At 51.0% G+C, this 23,197-nt stretch overlaps 1 protein-coding gene across 2 annotated transcripts in view; it reads left to right on the top strand.

Annotated features, from left to right (window-relative positions):
* The first annotated feature begins 9,636 nt into the window (after positions 1 to 9,636).
* GATA4 (GATA binding protein 4) overlaps positions 9,637 to 23,197 on the top strand; it is a 44,064-nt gene continuing 30,503 nt past the window's right edge. For both annotated transcript variants that reach the window (XM_069484802.1, XM_069484800.1), the window contains exons 1-2: positions 9,637 to 10,003; positions 13,477 to 14,602. In XM_069484802.1, the coding sequence (XP_069340903.1) occupies positions 13,987 to 14,602 (616 nt within the window). In that variant the 5' untranslated portion in view covers positions 9,637 to 10,003; positions 13,477 to 13,986. The remainder of the gene's footprint in view (positions 10,004 to 13,476; positions 14,603 to 23,197) is intronic.

Here is a 23,197-nt window from a genome sequence, read left to right as displayed (position 1 = left end):
GACTGGGGACCTGGCCGCTGCCCTCGACTTACCCAAGGCCTGGTGGGGCCGGGGGTGGGGTTCCCTTGTGGTGCTACCAGGTTTTCCTAGTTGTAGATTCCTGCAGCCTTTGCACTTCTCTATCTCCCTTCCCACCTTTTGGTTCCTCCCCTGCTTAATTAGCAAACTCTCCCAGGGTTGGGGATCAGAGTATGGGGGGAGGAGTAGGAGGGGGAAGAGATTGAGGAAGCCAAATTGTTCGTTTTGTTTCTAACAGGAAACACAGTATTTCGTGGAGTTTTGTTTTGTTTTTGTTGACGGTGGTATTCTCTTGGTGTTGTTGGTTTTTTAATTCAAGGGCAAAGGTTGAAATTAAAACCAATGACCCATGGGTGTCTGTTAATCTTAACATTCATTTTTTCCCCCCCATTACCACAAATATTTGACTGGAGTTGGAAACAATGACATTATGAATTACTCTGGGAAGAGACAAAAACATTCTCTCTCTCTATTACTTTTATTGAAGAGGAGATGTAGCAAAGCCATTCCATGGCCCAGGTAGTCAGTGGCTTTTGGCTCTCACGTGATCATGATTTCTGTAATACAGGTACAAAGTGTGGTTTTACCTGGCACAGGGCCCACGTTTTTCCTGTTACCCATTTACCCCCATGAGAGCCCACCCACCTGAGCATCATGAAAGGCAGCTGAGAGCCAGAGCAACTTACTCTGCAGCACCGTTTTGAGGGTGGAATACAATCTTGTCCAGGAAGGACCACTTTTCACCAAATGTTTTGCCTGTAGTCCATTCAGAAATACAATCCTACTCTCAGCGGCAAACACGTTCCTCCTTCAAGGCCAGGCCTTGGCTTATACTTGCTGCATGAGACCAGCTGGACAAAACCTAGTCTCCCACGACTGACTGGGTCTCCCCGCTCCTCCTCATCCTCTCCCAGGAAGTCATCAAGTTGCCTGGGAGCAGCTGCCTGGGAGCCACAGAGTTGTTGAAAGTGACTTAGCAATTCCGGAGCCTCTGCTGTCTGGCTCTGGCCCCGAGGACGAGGACGCAAGAGCAGGCTAGCCCTCCATCTGACACCATCCTCCCCACAGCCTGCCACAAAACGTGAGTGTACGTGCGCTCGTGTGTCGGCGTCATACGTGCTTGAGATAGGGGCTGGAGCCGTGCCCAGGATGAACCGCTGTGGCCATTCCTGTGGATTAGGATGAGCAATCGGGATGACCGACCTTGGAAACTGGATCCTTTAAAAAGAAATGCAAGGCTCACTTTTGTGTATAAATCACTCTTCTGAAGTATTTGAGGTGGGAGTTAAACATGTACCAGGGATGCGGAGTTGTGCTAAAGACAGGATGAGGGTGGAGAGAAGAGGGGGGGCTGAAGAATCAGCGGAACTTTTTCCTCTCTGCTTTTTTAAAAGCTGGATTTATTGAAGTGCAATTTACATACAGTAAATTAACTCCTTTTAGTATACGGTTTTATGAGTTTTGACAAACATACAAATCGTGTAACCACCATCACAATCGAGATACTAGAATAGTCCCCACGCTCCCTCAAATTTCCTCCTCCCCCTTTGTAGTCAACTCTCCCCCTTCCCTAGACCTTGGCAACCTCCAATCTGCTCTCAGTCCCTGTGGTTTTGCCTTTTTCAGAATGTCATATTCATGGATTTTGTATATAGAGTTTTGAGTCTTCTTTCACTTTGCTGAATGTATTGAGGATTCGCTCACGTTGTTGGTGTATTTGAACTCCAGGGCTCTTCATTGCTGGGCATTATTCTGTTGTATGGATGTACCTCAGTTTACCTCTTCCTCACCTTGAAGATCATTTGTGTGGTTTCCAGTTTGGGGCAATTATGAATCAAGCTGTAGGTGTTGAGGATATCAGCAATATTCTTTTGCAGATGAAAACACAATTCCCATTTAACTCTTCCTATCCTGAGGCATATTGCAAATAGTACATCCACTGGGCCAAGTTCAAAAAATGGAGTAAGGATGTCACATTCCCTGACAAAAAGTAGTGTATGTAAGGGGGTGAGTGTGTGTGTGAGTGTGTGTGAGTGAGTGTGTGTGTGTGTAGAGAGAGAGAGACTATAAATTCAGAGCTTTTGAAGTGGAATAAAGACAAATTGTTCATGTAGGGATTGAGAAACTCATCCCTTTGGACAGATAAGGCAGGTAAGTCTGTTATTCTGCCTGTTTGGAGCTCCCAGCTCCACCCGCCCACCCACTCGGGGAGACTGTAGGCAACTGGACTTGGGACCTCCAGAGGCTGCATGGGGGAGGGCTGCATCCTGCCCCTCGCTGGGGAAGGCCCCCTCCCTGTGGTGAGTGCTGTGCCATGAGGGAGGGAGGGGAGGAGTAAGGTCTGCGGAGACTCCAGGTGGCTCTGAGCCTCCGTCTCTGCCAGGGCAATCCTGCCAGCTCCCTTCATTGCCATGCCAGTCCGTTCCTTGTCACTCAGACTCTTTGCTTCTCTGCTTTTCCCTCTGTAGTCCCGTGCCCCTTGGCAATGTGCTGTTCATTAGCACCTCTGCTGAAGAGGGCTGGGGCAGTGGAAGATGTCAAACTTTAACGGAGGACCACCCCTTGTCCTTCCATCAAACACACATGCACTTGACTAGCTGGGGGAAAGTTGAAACCAGCCACAAAGAAATGGAGTGAGAGGATCTGCAGTTGTCACTCAGTTCAGAATACGGCACATGCCCTTTTAACAGAAAAAAAAAAGACAGTCTCTAGCTATTCCGAGCTCCATGCCTCCTTTTTCTTCTTTCTGTTCTTGCAAGAAACCAATTATTTCCAAACAATAACTACCTCCGAGCTGGAGCCAGTGAGTGGTACGGAGAGAGCAGCTGTTCCCTGCCGGCACCTGCTGCTGTTGGGTGGGAGGGGTGGTCGTGGAAGGCTGGGACCTGTCTGGAGTGGGTCCTCATGGTGCCCAGGGCCCCCAGCCCCAGCACACACCCCCTGTCAGCGGACCCTGGACCTCAAGGCTTGCAGGGTGAGATGCTGTTTTCGCACTTTGGCTTTGCGCTTCCTTGACACTTTCCTGTCTCTTGCTCAGCCGTGCCAGGCCGTGGCGCCTGACTGGGCATCTTCCCCAACTCTGGGTCAGCTCGGGCTCTGGGGCAGGGGAAAGGTTCCGGCCACCACTGCAGTGGGAAAAGGGGTGACTTGTGCAGAAGTCTGACACAGAAACACCAGGTCTCTGGGGGCCCCACCATGCCCCTGATGTGCGTTGGTCCTGTGACTGGTAGGGCTTCAGCAGCGGGTGTCCCCATAACTACTGCCTTCCCTAGCAGCCAGGCAGGGGGGGCCCTCAAGTCGGGGTGGACCTCATCCCTGTTTGGCTCCCCCTCCTCCCACCCAGCCGGGACCCCTTCTGGCTTGTCTACTTGGGGATGCCCCTTTCTCTCTGTCACCAGTTCTCTGTCAGGGTCTGTGCATCTCTCCCTTCTCTGTCTCTGGTCTCTCTGTTCCTCTCTACTCTCTCCGCCTGTCCACTCCCAGCTTTGTTTTTTCCATAACACTTTTCACCATTTAACACTCCATATTGGCCGGGCGTGGTGGCTCACGCCTGTAATCCTAGCACTCTGGGAGGCCGAGGCGGGTGGATTGCTCAAGGTCAGGAGTTCGAAACCAGCCTGAGCGAGACCCCGTCTCTACTAAAAATAGAAAGACATTATATGGACAACTAAAAATCTATATAGAAAAAATTAGCCGGGCATAGTGGCGCATGCCTGTAGTCCCAGCTACTCGGGAGGCTGAGGCAGTACGATCGCTTAAGCCGAGGAGTCTGAGGTTGCTGTGAGCTAAGCTGACACCACGGCACTCACTCTAGCCTTGGCAACAAAGTGAGACGCTGTCTCAACAAAAAAAAAAAAAAAAAAAAAAAACACTCCATATGATTTGACTTATTATTTTCTGTTTTCCTCTTTTCAAAGGTAAGCTCCCAGGACAGAATTTTTCTGTCTTGTTCCATGCTGAGTACCCATGCTGCTAATGTTCCTGGCACGGAGTAGGCGCTCAATAAATGTAGAATGAATGAGTGAGTGAGTGAATCCTGGTCTCCCCCGGCTTCCTTGGGTGTCCTCTCTCCCCTGCTCTCCAGTCTTTTTCCTCTCTGTCCTGGTCTCTGCCTGCCTTCCTCTGTCTCCCCCACCCCCCTTTCTCTCCTTCCTCTTGTTTCTGTTTCTCCTCCAGCTCCGAGGTTTTCTCTGTCCCAACTTCTGACTTGCTCCCTCAGTCCTTCCAGGATCCATGGGTCTGGGCTCTCTGCAGCATCAAAGACCGGGCACCTGGCATGCTGTCAGCCTTCCTCTCCAGCGCCTGCCACCTCCCTTGCCAATCCTGCAGCCTCAGCATCTAGCCAGTTTCCCCAGCTGAACTTCCACAGTCATGACTGGGCTCCAGGAAATCCCTTCTTCCTGTAGACCCCAGGACCCAGGCACCTCAGGGTTTCCTTGGGGCAGCCTAGCCTTGGCGGGTAGTTTGTAGGTGGTGGTGGCAGGGCTGAGTGGGTGATGAACCCACAGTGGGGATTTGCACCACCCAGACTGGGCCACTCCCTCTGCTTCTGGCCTGGGCTTCAGTGTCCTACTCTCAGAAATGGTGGCAAAGGTGCACACCTGTGTGCTGGGCCCTTTTGGGGAAACATCTCATTCAACATCTCCCAGCAACTTTGAGGAACACTACTAGCATGCTTTATGTAGTTTCAACAAACATTTATTGAGCACCTACTACGTGCCAGCCACAGATGCTGCCCTCACAGAGCTTACCTTTCGGGGTAAGTGGTGGGAGACATGGGAGGTGAGTCGGGCGTGTGAGGACAACCAACCATAGATAAATGAGTGTTTAACTCCAGGAAACAAAAGACCTATGAACAAAGTAAATGAACATTTTTTTAAAAAGACTAGTCAAGTGCAGTAGTGAGAAGGGGGAAATTGTAGAACAAGGAGTTTGATCCATAACTGACTGTGAACAATCAAGGGAGATAACTCACTACCTTCAGACCAGCTGTAAATGAACATTTTACTTAGTCCAAGAATGTAAACGGTGCTCCTGCTCTGGGCTCAGGGCTGCTAGCACTGTGACTTCAGAAGTCTCTAACTGGAGACAAGGGGGGGGGCCCACAAGTGAAAGAATTGGGGCCCATGTCACAAAGAGATATCCCCAAGCTTTGGACCCACAGAGAAGACCCCCTTACAGCCCCTCCAAAGCCTGCAGGCTGGGGACCAGATGCCGTGAGTGTCAGTAGTTCCTGCTTGCTGCTGTTTTGCTGAGGTCCTTGGCTGAGAAGGGGGGAAGGAAGCCAGGTTGGCAGCGGGAAGAGAGGCGTACACGACTGAGGGCGTCATCACAGCCACAGGGAGCCCGGTGCTCAGGGCTCACCAGCCCTCTGGCAACAGTGCCCCGACTTGTGGGCGCCAGGACCGGTTTGGGCCCTGGCCTCAGCTGCCCTGGGACCCCCAAGAGCACGCCCTCCCTATTCAAGAAGGGCCTGGCGTCCTTCCCGAACCTCGCAAAAATGTTTAGAGACTCCTTTTCATTTTTCTTTCCCTTCCCAAGGGCTCTTAGATTATGAGACATGAACTGTTTTTTTTTTAAAAAAACGATTTTAAATGTCACACATGCTCATTAAAGGAAATTTAGAAAATTAAAAAGAGACAACAGTTAAAAGATATTTTACAGTAAAAAGCAAATAGTAAATAAAATGGAAAAAAAGAACTGAGACTCAGGAATCTAGATTCTAGAACTGCCTTGGCAGGCTTGGCCACCTCTGCCAAGCACCCTAACCTCTCCTGTCCGGTGAGCCCGTTTGTCGGTGAGGATGGGAGCACCTTCTCTCCCTCCCTCTTGTGTACCAATGCTGTTGTCCCTACAGAAAAATGGAATTTGAGAGCGTCCTGTAATCTGGAAGCGACTATAAAATATGAGGGCTTGTGCCGCAAACTGCCAGCAACAGGGCTGGAATCTCCAGGAAGCATTTGCGGGGGTCTGTGGGGGAGAGTGGCTTCGCTCTGCGACACCGAATAGTGTTTTTGAAAGCAAGACGATTAAAAAAGCGTAGCTCTCTCCTCTCCCCGCGTCTAGTGGAGGGAGGCCAAAGATCGAACCGGGGTGCAAAGCTCGGTTCCGGGTGGGACAGGGCGGGATCTCTACGTTTTCTCCCTCCCCGCAAGAATTCCGGGTGTCCGAGGTACCGACCTCGAGAAGTGAAGGACGGTAGGTCTACTTGGCCTTGTAGCTTAGTTCGTTCTCCGTTTTTCCATCAGTGGGGACGGGGACGCTCGGGCTGTGCACCTCGGGTCTCTGTTCCGCCCGCGGGGCTCGTGCAGGGGGCAGGGCGGGCCACGTGGGTGCGGGTGGCAGAACGAAGGAGGATCGTGCCACCCGCGCCCGGGCCCAGAGGGGCAGTCAGAAGGCCGCGCGGGAAAGGACGGGGCATTCGTTCAGCGCGGGTCGCTGTGAACGTCTGTCCTGCAGCCTTTGCACACAGCCCCGCAGAGGCCATCTACATCCTGGGGTGGTTCGTTCCACAGGACGCGGGTTGACTTCTGTAGTCCCCTCTCTGTTTCTTTTTTCTCTCTGGGGTTTTTGGTTTTCGATTATAAGACTCTGGCGACCTTGGGGCCCCCAGATTTTTTTAGGCATTGTTTTTGTTCCCGGTGCGGCTGCCAAGACTGTGGCCCCAGGTCTTGCGCCTGGTTGAAAGCGAACCCGCGAGCGTCCCACCGGAAAATCGCGGGAACCCCGCGCTGGTTTCTCTGCGAATTCCGGCATCCGCGGTTTACTTATTTATATGTATTTTTGGAGGAACCGGAGTTCAGATCCCTCTGTACCCCACAGGCAGCCCACAAGTTTTCACTGCTGGGGATGGGCCGGCTCAAGTCCCAAGAGTCTTAAAGGAACAGGGAAGCGCAATTTGTTCTTGTGTCCTGGAGATTTTTTTTTTTTAAGAGTACGTCTTTTAAATAGTACGTTTGAGTAATTCTTATTTGTCTAAAATCTCACGACTTGACGCAGGGTCCTTAGACACAGGCCCTTAGTCAAAGCAGTCACAGACGTTCACAGTGTTAAATTCCCCCTGTAGATTATGGGAAAGGAAAGCCGAAAGAGGACGTGAATGGGGTTGGGCCACCCTCCCCAGGCCAGCCCAGGGACATCTTCCTTAAAAATAGCCAAGAGTCTGGACCGCAGAGCACCCACCCACTCCCCCCTTCCTCGGCCTCCCGAGCAAGGGAGAAGCCTGGGAACCCGGAGAGGCGGCGGATAAACCTCCCGCCGGGGGCCAGCGAGGCCTTGAAATGCTCCCGCTCCTGGCAACGCGGGACAGTCTCGGCTCCCGCCTCGCCCAGGCGGCTAGGAGGGAGGGAGGAAAGGAGGGAAAAAGCGAGGGAAAAGAAAACTCCCCCAAAGAGCAGGCTGTTTGCCAACAACCCCTGGTCCGTCCTTGAGCCTAGGCCTTCGGGGAGAAAGTTGGGGCGCTGGGCCCAGAGAAATAAGCCACGGGAAACACACTTTTCTCTGTCCCAGGTGCCTTCCAGAGGGAGCGAATATTCCCGGACAGGTTTCAGCCCACCTGGAGAGCGCCAGCGGGAGGCCTGGGTAAGGGCCTGGCTGGAGCCGCGGCCCAGGGATCCCGGGTTCCTCACGAGCAAGCCCCAAGCACAGGCAGCCTCTTCCACCCTGGGGGGGGGGGGGGAATCTCAAAACAGCCACATAGAGCAGAGCCTGATATGGTCCCCACCAGTATCCAGAGGAGGAGACTGAGGTTCAGGGAGGCGGGACGTGTGGGGAGTGCAGGCTCGCTGCAGGGTACCGCACCTCGCGCGGCGGGCCATGCACTGCTGGAAGGAGCCCGCGTGGGAGCGGCCTGTGGCCTTGGCTGTGGGGAGGACTCTCAGATGGCCGCCTCGCCAGATGCGAAGCCCCAATCCCCTGGCTTGTTGCGGAGCAATCTAGTGCCTGGTCTCCAGACTCAGCCCTTTTCGTCCTCTGAGGGTCGCGAGTGGGACGCAGCTCTGGGACCCCGGGCAACGCTGGCACAAATCCCCGCGGGGAAAGAGAGGCCGGGACACGGGCAGCTTCCCACTCGCCCAAGCCCAGACTTTCAATTCTTCAGAAAGCTCTGCAGGCCCCTGGCGCAGGCCTTGGCTTTGTGCCTCTCTGGCTCTCCCCAGTGTGGAACCAGGACCTGTTTTAAACAGCGCAGGGGTCGCATCCTTCCCGCTGCGTCTGAAGGTGCTCAGATTGGAGGGTGTTTTTCCCCAGAGTCGGCTTCTGGGATCCCAGAACCCCTTCGCTCTTAAAGTCCCCGACTTTAGGTCCGCCGCGCCAAATTCTGCTAAGGCGCAGACTAGGATTTGGGGGAGGCGGGAGAGGGAACCCTAAGCACGCCGCCCCCAGCTTCCGGGCGTCGAGGGGCGCAAGCGGGCTGCAGTCTGGGGCGGCTTCGGTGCGTCCAGCGGGCGCGCAGGCCTCTAGTCTCTCCGCGCCCCGCGCCGCCTGTTTTCTCTCCTATGCTTGGGCCCCTCTGGATCTCCGCACCCCTTGTTCGGGGAAGAGAATTCCCCGCACAGCCGCGCTCAGTTCTTCCTCCGGGATTTTCCTGAGAATCCCCAGGAGTTGGCCACGATCCCATGGGGGCTTTCCTTCCAATCGGCCCCGCGTCCCAGCGTCGTCCTTCGCTCCCGGGTTGTCCTCGCGCGGCCCGGGAATCCACGACTGGTTTCCAACCGTGGAAGCGGGTGTCCCTCCCTTCTTTCCAAGAGGCACGGGTTTCTCCCAGGGTGGTGGTATCCCGGACCCCTCCCCATCCCTCTAATCTGGTATGGGAAACCTGTACTCGAGAGACATGCGGCCTTAAAAAAAAAAAAAAAAGTTTAACCGAAAGCCTGAGAGCCACCCGCCGGCTGTTATCTGGGGCTGAAGGCTGCGGTAATCGATGGGTTATTTTTACGCGGTAATAGGGCCCTGTGATTGCTCTATTAACCTTTAGACCTGTCGGAGGTGCTCTCCGGCTCGCAGCTCCGCCGCGCTGGGGCCTCCAGGCACTGACGCCAGACTCCCAGCTCAGGCCGGACACCCTCCCGCCCTCACTGCAGGGAGGGGACTGCAGCCCCCGGAAGAGCCCTCTCCGCGGAGAAGCTCCCCTGGGCTGCGGGCTCCCCAGCCGTCGCCGTGTCCCGTGGGTTGCTGCAGCGGCCGCCGCAGGCTGCGGAGAAAACCGGGAAAGATTAGAGGGGAAGCCGCCTCGGGAGATGGGAAGCAACGCCAGGAAGAGGTGCACGTTTTGCCCAAATACATAAAATTGAGGGCTGAAGCCGGGGCTCTTGGCGCCTTGCCGGCTCCCTGGGTGCTGGGAAGGCAATAGGCCGGCTTCGGTCTCCTGGCTCGGATTTTAGCACCCAGTCTGGGCGTCTCCTGAACCTCCCCGGAGTCGGGGATCCCCACTACTCTCGCCCGGAAACCTGAGGCCAGCCGGGCACCCCGGGTGACCCAGTGCCCCGCACACGATCGGGAGTGGAGCCCAAGAGGTCAAATTCCCCAATATTAGCTCCGCCCCTCGCCCACCGCGGCTGGACGGGAACCACTGGGTGGGGGCCGTGGGGGGCGGGGAAGGAGAGAGGGAACTCAGTAAAGCGGAGCCTGGGCAAAATCGCAAACCCAATCGCCCTCAGGCTGGGCGGTGGGTGAACACCCAGGCGTTTTCCCAGGAGGTACCGGAGCCTGGACTTTGCCTGCTGGGGAAGGTTTTGGAACAGTCCCGCAGCCCGGCGCCCCGCAGAGGTGCCGCCGGTGCAGCGCACCCCCGCCCCCCGCCCTTGCACGTGACCCGCACCGGCCAGTCAGAGCCCGCGAGCCGAGCACAGGGCCAGGGACGCGGCGACTAGCTGGGGGACTCGGAGGCGGTCGGCGCTGTGGCCGCGAGAAGCTTAGTCGCCGCGGCAGCTCTGGGGACGCCCAGGGGAGCGCGCGCCGGTTCTCCAGGAAGCTCCAGCCTCGGCAGGTAGGGCTTTGTTCTTCCCTCTCCTTGCTCATTCCTGCGATCCCTGAAACACCAAGCTCCTCGGCGCTGGTTTGCCCTGGGGTAGAGAGGTAGTGGGAAGCTGGAAAGAGACATTGGCCACTCCTCCTCTCCCCAAACTGGCCAAAGACAGTCTGCCTTTGATTTTGGTCTTAGCACATTCTTTAAATCCAAGTAAGATTTGGGGGCCAAGCAGAAAGGGATGTTCGAAACGTGCTTGGATTCTTTTTGTGTGTGTGCATCTGAACGCTTTAATCGCTGCCCCAGGGCGCAGATTCTCCAGCCGGGTTTGCACCTCGCAGGCCTGGGCCTGGGCGGTGGTGGTGGCCGTGTGAAGTCACCCTGACCGACTGACCCGGGAAAGCCCGCACGGCAGCTCGCACACGGAGGGACATGGACGGAGGGACGTAGACGGAGGGGTGTCGCGCCCCAGAGACTCTGCGGACTCCAAGTGCAGTGAGGGGCAGCACCCCAGGGCTTTGGGGGCCCGGAGGCGCTCCGAGGTCCGGGGCGGCTGTTGAGCTGCCTGTTTCTGCCTTTTCTGGCGCCTCCTCGCCTTCCTGTCTCGGGTCCAGGCAGCCAAACGTCCCTAACGAAGCTAACAGCCCCAGCCACCCACCCTGTTTCTGGGTGAAACTGGCCAAGAGCGGGAACCGGCCGGGAGCTGGGACATCTCTCCGCCGGCCAAGGCTAGCGCCCCGATCCATAGTATTATGTCTCTTGGCTTTGGGCTGAGGGGTCACTCTGGGGAGAGTGGGTTGCCCAGGTGGTGAACTGCCACCAGGAAGAGGGAAGAGAGGCCTGTTGGGTTGGGGAAGAGGGTGGCGAGTGACCGGCGGCTGGTGGAAGTCCCGGGCAGCAAGGCCTGCGCTGCCGGGAAGTTAGGGACTGGCCGCGGGGAAGTATTTCCTGTGCTTCTCCGAAAAGGAAGGCAACCAAGAGCAGATTTCGGGCTTCTAAAGAAAGAAAGGTTTCACTGGGGTGATGGGATGATGCTCCCCCACTCCTCCTGGGCCGCGGCCAGCTCCATTGCTGCCGGCTGGTGTGACAGGATTCCGTGCAGCAGGCCGAGAGCCGAGGCGCTGGGCCAGTCCACGGAGAAGCAACGTCCTGTAAACGGACGCGAACATTTGGGCGCTTTCAACGCTCCCCCTGTCCAAAGTAGATCTGGAAAAGGCTGTGGGCTAACTCATGAAAGCAGAGAGCATTTCCTGTGGGCCTGCGATTTTGGGGTGAGCTGAGATGAGTATTGAGAAGGAGAAAAACCAGGGCACAGGCCAGACTTCTGCCAGGCTCAGGAGCTGCTGGGCTCCCTTTGTGGACAGCAGGGCCAGGCAGAAACCAGCCAGAGTCGCTCTAAGAGAATAATTTCTGGCCTTTCTAGAAAGGTAGAGAGGGGTATTTTCTCCACCCACTTGGTTCCAGCGATCCAACTCCGAGGTAATGTATCAGCCATTTGAAAAGGCAGAGAATGTAATAAAGACACGTGTTGGATTTATAACATTTTTAGCATTTACATTTTAAAGCCTGCAAGTTAGCACCTGTACGTATACTGGAAGACGGATTACAAAATTCTGAATCTCCTTTCCTGAAGTTACATGAGGGGAAAAAAATTATCTTTTAGAAGTGCAAGAATTGAGCTTTACAAAAAATATATACAATGAAATAGATCAATTGCCTGATTTAAAAGTTAAATAGTGGATATTTTATTAAGGTAAACCTATACATTTACTTATTGAAGCCCAGAGATTACCAGGAGGTATTAATTTTTTGCCTTTATTTTTGAAGAGAAAAGTTGGTGAACTTAGGTCAGCTGTTTTGGATCCATCCTTTAACCTAATTTAACCTAATTGATGGAAATAACCATCAAACCAATAATTTATCGTATATTTTGAAAGCAAGTAATAAAGCATTTAGGACTAACAATTTGGCTATATAATACAATACCATTAATTCCATTATCATTACTAATGATGTTGCAAAAATGGTGAAAAGCATTATATAGTGTGTACTAAAGATTTGATTTCCAGAATTTTTACAGTACTAAAGACGATCATTTATTATGGTACATACTGCATCTGAGGTACTTTTTATGGTGCATTAGAAATGCAGCCAACTGTTACTTAGAACTTTCTTTTTCCCTGTTATAACAGTTTTTTAAGTACTTTTACATATATTAATTTATACTCCTGAAAATAACTTTACAAGATAGGTACCTTTAATATTTGCATTTTGCAGAGAGAGGTTAAGTGATTTGTCTAAATTTATTCCTTAAGTTGCAGAGCCTGGATTTCTCGTAAATCTACTATTACAATAAAAAAGAAACCATTGTCAGGAGTAGCAGCCTCTTCTTAAGGAGAAAAGTGGGAGTGTAGTGGACAGCCTCAAACCACTGGAGCCCTACAGATCCTGTCCCCTCCCCCACCCCTCTCTAATTGTACTTTGATCTTAGACAAGTTTCAAAACTTTCCAATGCTCCAGGTCCCTCTTGTAAAATGAGAAGAGACACCTTTACTAGTGGAGTTGTGGAGTAAAGGCCCTGGAGCACAGCAGGTGATTCAGAACGTGGAGCTCTTATTTTATCAGAAAAATTGTCTGGTAACATCAGAATACAGGATGCTGGAAACTTACAATCCAGTCCTACAAACATCTTCCCAGGCATCCTCATTGGTGTTCCCATTCTGCATATGGGTGCACTCATGATTCTACGTGAAAAACCCAGTCAATGAATTAGAATGGTCCACTGAATCGGTTCTGAAAAGTGAACTTGTATATTCCTCTCACTTTTCTGGTTCCCACAGGCAATCTTCTAAGTATCTAAAATATAACTATTTGCAAGAAACTTGTAGCTGGTCTGATTTGACGACCGCGTGGTATAGAGTATGCATAAGGTGTTTCACAACCCTTTTCGTGAGATTTAGCAGATACTGTTGCTCATTTATAAACATTTAGACTCCAGGTTGTTTTTTTTTTTTTTAAGATTAGGAACAAAACTTTGTTAAGTTGCTGTTTTGTATAAAGTTTATCCTTGCCTCCCTCCGTCCCAATCTAAAGTTCTGTCTTGGTCAGGAATGCTTGGGGAGAGGTGAGGGAACAGAGATGAGGGCAATTTCTTGGGTCCCAGGCACTCTGCAGAACCCCAGAACCCTTGGACTTAGTGGCAAAAAAAATGCTTGAAGAATAAGGTAAAATTAAAGTCCTTCCTGACAAGCAATACAAAAATAATTGACATAGATCGCAACCAATAAGTACATGCCCAAGAACCGGGAAACCCCAAGTTTCCCTGCAGCTAGGGCCAAACAAAGGCCGCCGCTTCCCGCGGCTCGGGCCTCGGAAGCTGCCCCTTTCCCGGTGGCGATGTCGTTTGCAGTGCAGAAGCCACCACGCAGGGAGAAAGTGGGCTCTGAAAGCTCCGGGATGAACCCCTTTCTTCCTTTCTGTCGTTCCTCCTTTAGGACTGCGGCTGCAACGAGGCGAGAAGGCGCCCGTCGGTCCCTCGGAGTGGAGCCAGCCTGCCGGACTGTGCCTGTGGTCGTGGGTGTCCCGAAGGCAGTGCGCAGCGACTGGCGCAGGACCAAGGCCTCCCGGCGTGACGAGTGGGGGACCCGAAGGCCCGTGCCCCACACCCGCAGCTGCGAGGCTCTACCCCGCGTCTTCTGCCTCTGGCAGGCGCTCCGGACCTCCAGGCCCTGGGTGGATTCGGTTGAGCCTGTACCCGCTTCCGGAACAACCAAAATTTCAATTTGGGATTTTCCTGACTAATCAAGAGCCTAGAATCCTTTTGCTCAATGCTGGATTTAATACGTATATATTTTTGAGCGATTTGGGTTTTTCCCTTTTTGATTTTTGATCTTCGTTTTCGTGACAGTCCCTCCCTACGTACATTATTGTCACTTTCTCTCCTCGCGCTACTCCTTGACCTGCGAGGGAGAGGGAGGACTCCGAAGCCAAGAGATCGCGGGGCGATGTACCAGAGCCTGGCCATGGCCGCCAACCACGGCCCCCCGCCCGGGGCCTACGAGACGGGAGGTCCCGGCGCCTTCATGCACGGCGCGGGCGCTGCGTCCTCGCCGGTCTACGTGCCCACGCCGCGGGTGCCCTCCTCGGTGCTGGGTCTGTCCTACCTCCAGGGTGGAGGCGGGGGCGCCGCGTCCGGAGCAGCCTCAGGAGGCAGCTCCAGTGCGGCCCCGTCGGGTGCGGGGCCCGGGACCCAGCAGGGCAGCCCGGGCTGGAGCCAGGCGGGAGCCGAGGGAGCTGCCTACACCCCACCGCCGGTGTCGCCGCGCTTCTCCTTCCCGGGGACCACTGGGTCCCTGGCGGCCGCCGCAGCCGCCGCCGCTGCCCGGGAAGCCGCAGCCTACAGCAGTGGCGGCGGGGCGGCAGGCGCGGGCCTGGCGGGACGCGAGCAGTACGGGCGCGCCGGCTTCGCGGGCTCCTACTCCAGCCCCTACCCAGCCTACATGGCCGACGTGGGCGCGTCCTGGGCCGCGGCCGCCGCCGCCTCCGCCGGCCCCTTCGACAGCCCGGTCCTGCACAGCCTGCCCGGCCGGGCCAACCCTGCCGGACGACACCCCAATCTCGGTGAGTACTGATCGCGAGTTCTGGGGTCGGTGGGGGACAGGAACAGAGACTGTCCGTGCCCTGTTAGGGGCGTTTAAGTTTTCACAAATGTGTATTGGGTCTGGGGAAGTTGCTTGATGACATCTAATTTCCAGGGAAGGCAAACTGGTGGGGCTGGAGGTGTGGTGGCAGTGAAGGTCACAGTCCGAGGACACCAGTTTCTCCTGAGTGAGGCCCGGCCTGCCCGCCAGATCCCTTTTTGCAAAGAGCGTGGCGCGGCCGGAGCTCAGGCCCGACGTGAGGTCTGTCTGGGCCGCGCGGGGCAGTAGGTGACCACCGGGCAGGCTGCCCGGGAGCCCAGCGGACGCTGGCAATCTCGGGTTTCTGCGCCTATTTGCGCCTCGCCCTCCCTGGAGTCCTCCGCGGGGGACTGATTACATGGGCTTGGACCTGAAATCTTCTGCGCCATTTGGCTGCGCAGTTGGAGGATCCTGGGTGGCAGATGATCTCCCAGTCGGGGGTCTCACCAGGAACAAAGCAGGGAGGGAGCAAAGCAAACGCCAGGAAGACGGGTTGACCTGGAACTGGCACCGTGGATGCCGAGAGCCGGGCAGCGTGGTGCTGGCGGGCGACAGGCAGTGGTGTCCGGGAACCCAGCAAAGCCAGCGGGGCTTCTTGCAATGCCTGAGCCGCTTCCACGCGTTGAGCCTCTTCTTCTGAGGACCAGGGTTAGAAATAACAGTCGTGGCCGGGCGCGGTGGCTCACGCCTGTAATCCTAGCACTCTGGGAGGCCGAGGTGGGCGGATCATTTGAGCTCAGGAGTTCGAGACCAGCCTGAGCAAGAGCGAGACCCCACCTCTACTAAAAATAGAAAGAAATTATATGGACAGCTAAAAATATATATAGAAAAAATTAGCCGGGCATGGTGGCGCATGCCTGTAGTCCCAGCTACTCGGGAGGCTGAGACAGGAGGATCGCTTGAGCTCAGGAGTTTGAGGTTGCTGTGAGCTAGGCTGACGCCACGGCACTCACTCTAGCCTGGGCAACAGAGTAAGACTCTGTCTCAAAAAAAAAAAAAGAAATAACAGTCGTGATGGGCGCGATTGAATATTTCCATCGTATGTGGGACCCGGGAGGGAGGGCAAAGGTGTCCCACTTCCTGCAACTTGCAAATGAACCGACCGAGGTCTGAGAAGGGGGCTCTGTACTGAAAGGGAAGCGGCAACCACTAGTTCAAAATGCAAACGACTTCTGTCTTGTGGAATTGCAGGAAGGGACGGAGGATCGGGTCTGGATTGAGCTGGCTCTTGGGGAGGGGAAGCCCGGACTTAAGAAACAAAGTTAACATTTATTGACTACCTACTAAGTGCTAAATCCTTTTGCATTTGTTGTCACTTTGAAGACTAAAGCCTGTCCCTCCCAGGTTTCCAGTCTTGGCCGGGCTCCGAGAGGGGTCCAGGCTTTGAAGAGCTTTTAAATTATCCCCTGGCCCTGGGTGGCCAGGGAAGGTCCCCAGCGGGGTCCAGCCAAATACACATCCCGGGTAAACTGATTAACCGTGGAAGTGGCGCCGAGGCTGGGTCTGTGGCTCTGGCTCCTAGTGTCTACCTCCCCCTCACGGGGGAGCCAGACGGCACCCCCCAGGGGCGGAGGTGCCACCCCCACCCAGACCAGCATAGACCTTTCGAGATAGGCGGCATCTCCATACAATGCGTGCCTGAGGCGGGAGCGCTGGGGTGGGGCGCTTTGGCCCCAAGTTCTGAAAATCAATCTCTGAGTCCTCTCCAGAACTATCTCTGAGGCCTCTGATTTAAAATAGGGAGGAAGGGTCCCCACAGTTCCACTTTTTTTTTTTTTTTTTTAACTGGGCGTGGGGTGCGGTGGAGTTTGCAATGCCTACAATCCTGGATTGAGAATTTGGTGTTTGGTTAAGGAAAAGAGAGAGGTTCAGAACCCAAAGATGGAGGGTACTTTCTGGTGGTCAGCGTTACAACCACAGCAGTGTACAAAAAACCAAAACAATAGTGCCGTGTTCGTGCACACAGTGAGAACTTAGATTTTAAAGTGTAACCCATACCATGCAGGTGGGTGCCGAAGTAAGGAAGGTTTCCCAAATGCCAGTGTCGACAAACGGCAAGCTGACCCAGGCCCCACCGGTTTGTGAAGTCCCACCTGAAGACAGCCTTGGGGGTCTGACCTAGCGGGTGAATTTTCTCTTCTGCACACAGTCAAGAGTTTTAAATGGTCGAGCCATGAGAGGGGCCACTTTATCTCTGTGAGGGAACATGAGGCGAGTTGAATTTGTTGGCATTCAGATCTTCTGCATGTTCTTCGAGTGGCACTTAAATGTGCTTCTTATATGTTCTCCCCATCACGTGGGCCCCTGTAAATGCCCGACAGCCTTAGCGAGGACCAGCCCCACATACTGTCTGACTCTGAGTGGTGGCAGGATGATGAGAACCGCCTCCAGTTCTCCGTGTGGACTAACCACTGAGCCTGAAAACGGCCAGGCAGCGGCGTGGCGGTCAGAGCACAGGCTTTCAGAGCTGGGCAAACCTCGATTCAATTCCAGGTGCCCCATGTGATCTTGGGTCACCTCTTTTTCTGTAAAATGGGACCATCATAAGTCCTTTTAGTGTCGTCTTAAATTTGAAAAAAATTATTTGTGAAGTTTTGGCTTTGACCCTTCATAAATGATGGCTATTTTATTAAAGTCACTTGCTGTCATGTAGAGTGACCATTTTTTTCTGGTTTGTCAAGAACTGAGGTGTTTCCAAGGGCTTGGGACTTTCAGTGCTAAACCTGGGACTGTCCCCAATGAACACAGGTAGTTGAACACTCAACGTGAAAATGGGTAAATGACTCATCATCCTTGTGGTTTTGTAATGAGCTGAGAGCGAAAGAGAAAAAGTAGAGATAGTTCCTTCCTCTGTGTGACAGGAAGTCTTCACCTAAGTGGTGCCATCTGCATTTGGTTTTGAAGGGTGAGTGGGAGTTTTCCAGGGAAAGAACCAGCAATTAAAAAAAGAAGAAGAGAAGATATGCTCTCATTTACTGATACATTGTGTAGTGCCATGAAATAATACAACATAGCCTGCCTTTCTTTAAATAATATATTTATCACCACAGGTTGAACCATACAGACTAATTCACCCTTAACTCAGAAACGGTTTTTAATTTCAATGAGGAGAAATAAGAGAACATCTTTATTTTTCTATGAAGTATTAACTGCTGTTGTTTTAGTAATAGTTAATACCTTGCCAGAGTTCTTATGTTGGTTATTAGAATAAGGCAAAAATCAAAGTAATAAAAGCTAACAGGGACATCTGTAAAGCCCTGAACTAGGTTGGAAGAAATTATTCTGCCCTTACTGCAATGTATGTGAACTTCAATTAATTCCAAGTTCAATATGAGCCATGACCCTGAAACAAACAACTGTTGCAATTGCTCATTAAGCTGCGTTCATGGAATTATGTGACCTTACTGAGGGCAGGTACAGAGTCTTACTCATATTTAAGTGCCTGGCACATGCTGGGCACTTAGCAAATATTTGAGTAGAGATCTTGGAGGAAATTGCCCCAGGACTCTGCCCTGCCTTGGTCAGACCACACAGAAGGACTGCTGAGTCCCTTAAGAAGCAAACTGGAGAGTCTCAGGGAGGGGTGGGCAGGATGGGAGAGGGTTCTGGAAACTTTGGGGAACCATTGGAGGAAGTAGGACTTTTGGGTTGGGGGTGGATAAGAGCAGGACAGAGGGTGATTGTGTACAAATATCTAAAAGCCAAAAAAAAGAAAAAAAAAAGAAAAAAGAAAAAAAGGCCTATGGCCTTTTAACTTTGTGTTGCTTGAGGTAAGCAGATACTAGTTTCAAGAAGAACTCTCATCGATGACTGTAGTTGTTTGGAAATGCTGTAGGGAATATGCTTGTCTTCGTAACAAACTCCTGGGCACTGGAAGCCCCACAAGAGAGGCGGCCTCGCCACCTACCAGGGGGGCTGTGCAGACAGTTCTTGCACTTCGAGAGCTGGGATCTGTGTGTGCCTGTGAAACAGCCTAGCAGGATGATATTGCTGTCTCCTTTTTTTTTTTTTTAATTTTTTTAATTCTATTTTTAGTAAAGACAGGGTCTCACTCTTGCTCAGGCTGGTCTCGAACTCTTGAGCTCAAGTGATCCTCCCATCTTGGCCTCCTTAGAGTAGTAGGATTACAGGTGTGAGCTGCAGTGTCGGCATAGCTATCTCCTTTTAAAGAACTCAATCACTGTGGTTACATAGGTGTATACATGTCACAAAACTCATGGAAATGAGTTAAATGGGATTTCTTTGTTATATGTGCATTATGCCACAATGAAGTTGATTTTTGTATCAGTTAATGCTTTGGAATACTTAAGGCTGAACAAAAGACAAATGGAAATCATATGTAAAAATGCCTTGAAGGATATAGCCTGGTAGTAGAGGTTGCTGGAGTGGTTAGGAAAATATATTTTACTATGAAATAACAATTATTTTGTGTAATGGAGAAACAAGCAATTATGATATTCTCAAAGGATCTCAAAGGTTTTGCATCACTTTAAGTTTATGAAAATAACAATACAATGAACTACACGTAGTTCGCTCAATGTTACCCAAACGAATTCTTTATGAGAGGTTTTGCCCCATTAGGTTTGGAGTGCGGGGCACTCATTCAAGGTGTTCTAAGAGTTTGCTGATGGCGTAGGTCAGTGGAAAACTCTGAAGTGTTCTCTGGATATTTTGGGAACTGCTTATCAAGGAAGCCTGCTACTTTCCGAGCCAGCTCATGTGTATAGAGAACTCTGTGAGACCAACTCTGAAGTAGCTTGTCTGGCTGGAGAACAATTTGTCAGTCTTCAGGAAAACCAAAGTTGTTTAACTTTCCGGTTACCACCCTGCTCAGGTCAATCAGAGTTGGGGCTGGTCCGCCGTGCTAAGCTGAGAACCAATCGAATGAGGAAGGAGTGTTAGGGTGGTCATGGGTGTGTCACTACCTCTAGTGAGACCTGTCACTTGCCCAATTGTGTCCCATCAGAAGGTCAGGCCACATTTGCTAGGTGCTTTCTAAGCACTCAGGTAGAATGATGCACAGGAGACAGTTGTAGATAACACTTTCTTCTGCATCCGTCCCCCTTTTTTTTCTTACTTAAGTGCACTAAGAAAACAAACATACTCTGAGGTGTGGGGAAACAGGAACTCTGATACCTGTGCGTGGGAGTGGGAGTGTAAATTGGTTCAATCTTTATGGAGAGTCCTTGGTAACAACTGTCAAGTTACAAAGCAGATAGACTTGACCCAGGAATTTTGATCTCTAGGAACTGATTGTACAAATACACCAGCACATGTTAATTGCAGCACTGCTCATAATAACAAAATTGGAAATAACCTAAATGTGCATTATTAGGGGACTTTTTGTATACATATGGCACATACTAACTACAAGATATCATGCAGGCATAAAAAATGATGATGTTCTTTACATAATGTAGGGAATCCTCTCTAAGACATTTGTAAATGCAGGAGGTGTATGTAGCACTATACTCTTCGTGTAAAAAAAGGGAAGAAAATATTATATTCACTTGAAAATTGCTCTGGAACAAATTTGTAAAGGATTTGTAAATGCAGATTCTCACAAGGAATTTATAACATTGGGTGCCTGTGGGGAGGGTGATGTGTAGGTGAGGGGTAAGGGTAGGAAAAGGACTTTCACCGTGTATGCCTTGGAACTTTTTGAACTTCTTAAAACCATCTTAGCTGTTTTTTTATAGTCAGTCTGTGCTTTGTTATTAATATACTAAATAAAGAAGATACACTTAAAATACAGGGAAGTTAACGTTAAGTTCGATTTTGAAAAACTTTTTTTTATCATCTTAGCAATTTTTAAGTACACAGTTGAGTTAAGTATATTTACATTGCTGTGTCACAGATCTTCAGAACTTTTTCACCTTGTAAAACCAAAATTCTGTACCCATTAAAAAATAGCTTCCCAGTCCTCCTCCACTCCACCTCCAGCCCCTGGCAACCCTCATTCTCCCATCTGTCTCTGTGAATTTGACTACCGTAGAGACCTCATAGAAGTGCAATCGTACAGTATTTGTCTTTTTGTGTCTGGCTTATTTCACTTAGCATGATTTTTTTTTTTTAGGTTTATTCATGTTGTAGCGTGCGCCAGAATTTCATTCCTTTTTAAGTCTGAATAATATTCCGTTGTATGCGTAGACCACATTTTGTTTATGCATTCATCCGTGGGTAGACACTTGAGTTGCTTCCACCCTGCTCTTGGCTATTGTGAGTAATGCTGCTATGATCAGGGGTATGTGAATAACCCTTTGAAATTTTGAGCGCTGTGACTGTCTTAACAATTTTTAAAAACCTACTTAACCAATTAAGTTCTTAAAAATAGACAATACAGTATTCACAAATAAACTTCCTGAAAGTATTTTTTTTTCTTCTTTTTTTTTTTTTTTAAAGGATTCTATATTTAGTGTTTATGGATGCACAGGAAAAGTGCTTCAAGATATAATTTGTCTATTGAATTAGGCTTTTAACTATTCTTTTCTAAACAACTTGGGGTTTTCCTTCGTTCTCAAGATTCTGCTGGGCAGATCAACACCATCCTTAGTTGAAATCCTGAATTTAGCTTTTGATTTTGCTTATCCCACAGGAGGTTGCTTTACCAAGGGGGGAAAAGCCCTCATCCTAGTCTGGTACTTGTAGTACATCTAGGTCAGCAATTGTCAGACATCCCAACCCCCAGGAACCCCCACACTGATTTGGCTTCTTAAGGTCCCCTGGTAGTGGTGACCTTTCCTCGTGGACCTTCTCCCTGACCTAGGGTAACCATGGGATTGTGTGTAGAGCAAGTTACTTTCCTCCAGGGCAAGGTGATTCTTTTAAGCCTGTCCTTTTAAGACAATTGAGTTGTACTGAATTTAGAGGTGAAGCCAGTAGCAAATGTTGCTGCTTCTGTTTGCATAAGAAGAAGGAAGGAGAATGGTTTTTTCCTTGGCTTGTTGATGGTGCTCTCTTGGGAATGAATATCGCTTTGCTTTATTGCCCATGACCTGGCCTCAGGTAACGTACTCCAGGGATGAATTACTCAGATTTTCTTGGCTGTCTATAGAGCTAATCCTTTGTCATCTTCTAAAGAAGACAGGGAAGATAGTACCAGTGGGGTTGTATTCATAATAGGAATAGCTTTGTATCTGTTTTAATTTCTATAAAATAAGCTAATACGTTTTGCTACATTAATGTTTGGATACTAGCTAACAACGTTTTAGGAACAGTAGCCTGTATCTTGGACAATATACCATTGTAGATAGTAAGCTGGATCCTTTGTCACGGGTCAGTGAGGAAGTTGTCAGACAGCAGGGACTTTTAAGTCCTCCCCAGAGGTAGATCTTGCGATCTCCACTTTGCTGGAAAGGAAACTGATGCTCAGAAAGATGCAGTCACCTGCTCAAGTTCCCACAGGACTCAGACAGCAGCCCTGGTGTAGACCCAGGTAAGTCCAGCATCCAGGATTGTGTGTTCCGCCGTCTCCCTGAGTTTGCGTCTGCTGGAGTTGAGAGCAAGACACTTCCCCTTTCTTCAGAACCAGGTACCTGGCAGTTGAAGGACTCTTAGGCCTTAGGATTTCTCATTACCTGCCCCTCCAATCTGTTCCCCGTCGTCCCCAGTATAGCATCTTGTCTGTATTTCCTTCTTCCCACTAGTGTCTTCCCAGGCCCACTGTCTTCCTGAGTTATTCCTTCTGGTCTCATTCTGTACCGCAGAACTCCCAGTTAGGGGGATGCCGTGTTAGGAATCCTAGCCTTGCACGAACCTCCTTTTCGGCCTCTCCATTCTGATGTGCAGAGAATTAAAGAGAGATTCCCTGGAATTCAGACCCTCCAAGCTAGAAGATTCTCCTAACTCTGGGGGACTATTGGCTGCGTAAGAAGAGCAAAACCATATGGCTCTCTCAAAAATCTCTTTCCTAAAAGAAATCTGTAACCATCTTCTCCATCTTCCCGTTTCTCCAAAGATTTCAGATGTATTTGCAGTAGGAGCAGAGAAAGGCACAACAATCCTGATTTTGAGAAAGATGAGAACAAGGCCATGGGTGGAGACAGGGAGTGAGCCCCACGGAATTGGTCTGAGCTGAACACAAGCGGCCGACCGGTGTGCCGTCTTGTTTCTTGTTTCTGGCAGGTGGCCGATGGTTTTATCTATTTCTGCTCTGTAATCAGAATTGAGACAGGGTATTCCAGTTTCTTCTTTTTTTCCCCAAGCTTCCTATCCAAATGAAGGGATTTGGTTTTCTGGTCTTCCGAATTTTGCAGGAGGCCAAGACTTAACTAGATGTTTTTAAATATCTTCCCCCCCACCCCCAGTGGAGGAGTGTAATCCAGACAGGTAAGCCATTCCGTGTGTTTGAAGTCTGCAAAAAGCCCCTGCGAGTGGGGTTCGAGGCTGCCTTTCACCCTGCATTGAATAGTCACAGACATACTTTATTTTGCAGCATGAGAAATCAAGAAGTTACCCCCCAAATTATTTGGCAGGAAATTTTGAGGATTATTAAGCTATGGGCTTTGGGGTCCCCCCAATGGCAAATCCAGTTTTT

The sequence above is a fragment of the Eulemur rufifrons genome, chromosome 12, assembly GCF_041146395.1.
Source record: "Eulemur rufifrons isolate Redbay chromosome 12, OSU_ERuf_1, whole genome shotgun sequence".
In the NCBI taxonomy this organism is placed as follows: Eukaryota; Metazoa; Chordata; class Mammalia; order Primates; family Lemuridae; genus Eulemur; species Eulemur rufifrons.
The sequence above is the reverse complement of the archived record's forward strand: the minus strand, read 5'-3'. Positions and strand labels throughout refer to the sequence as shown.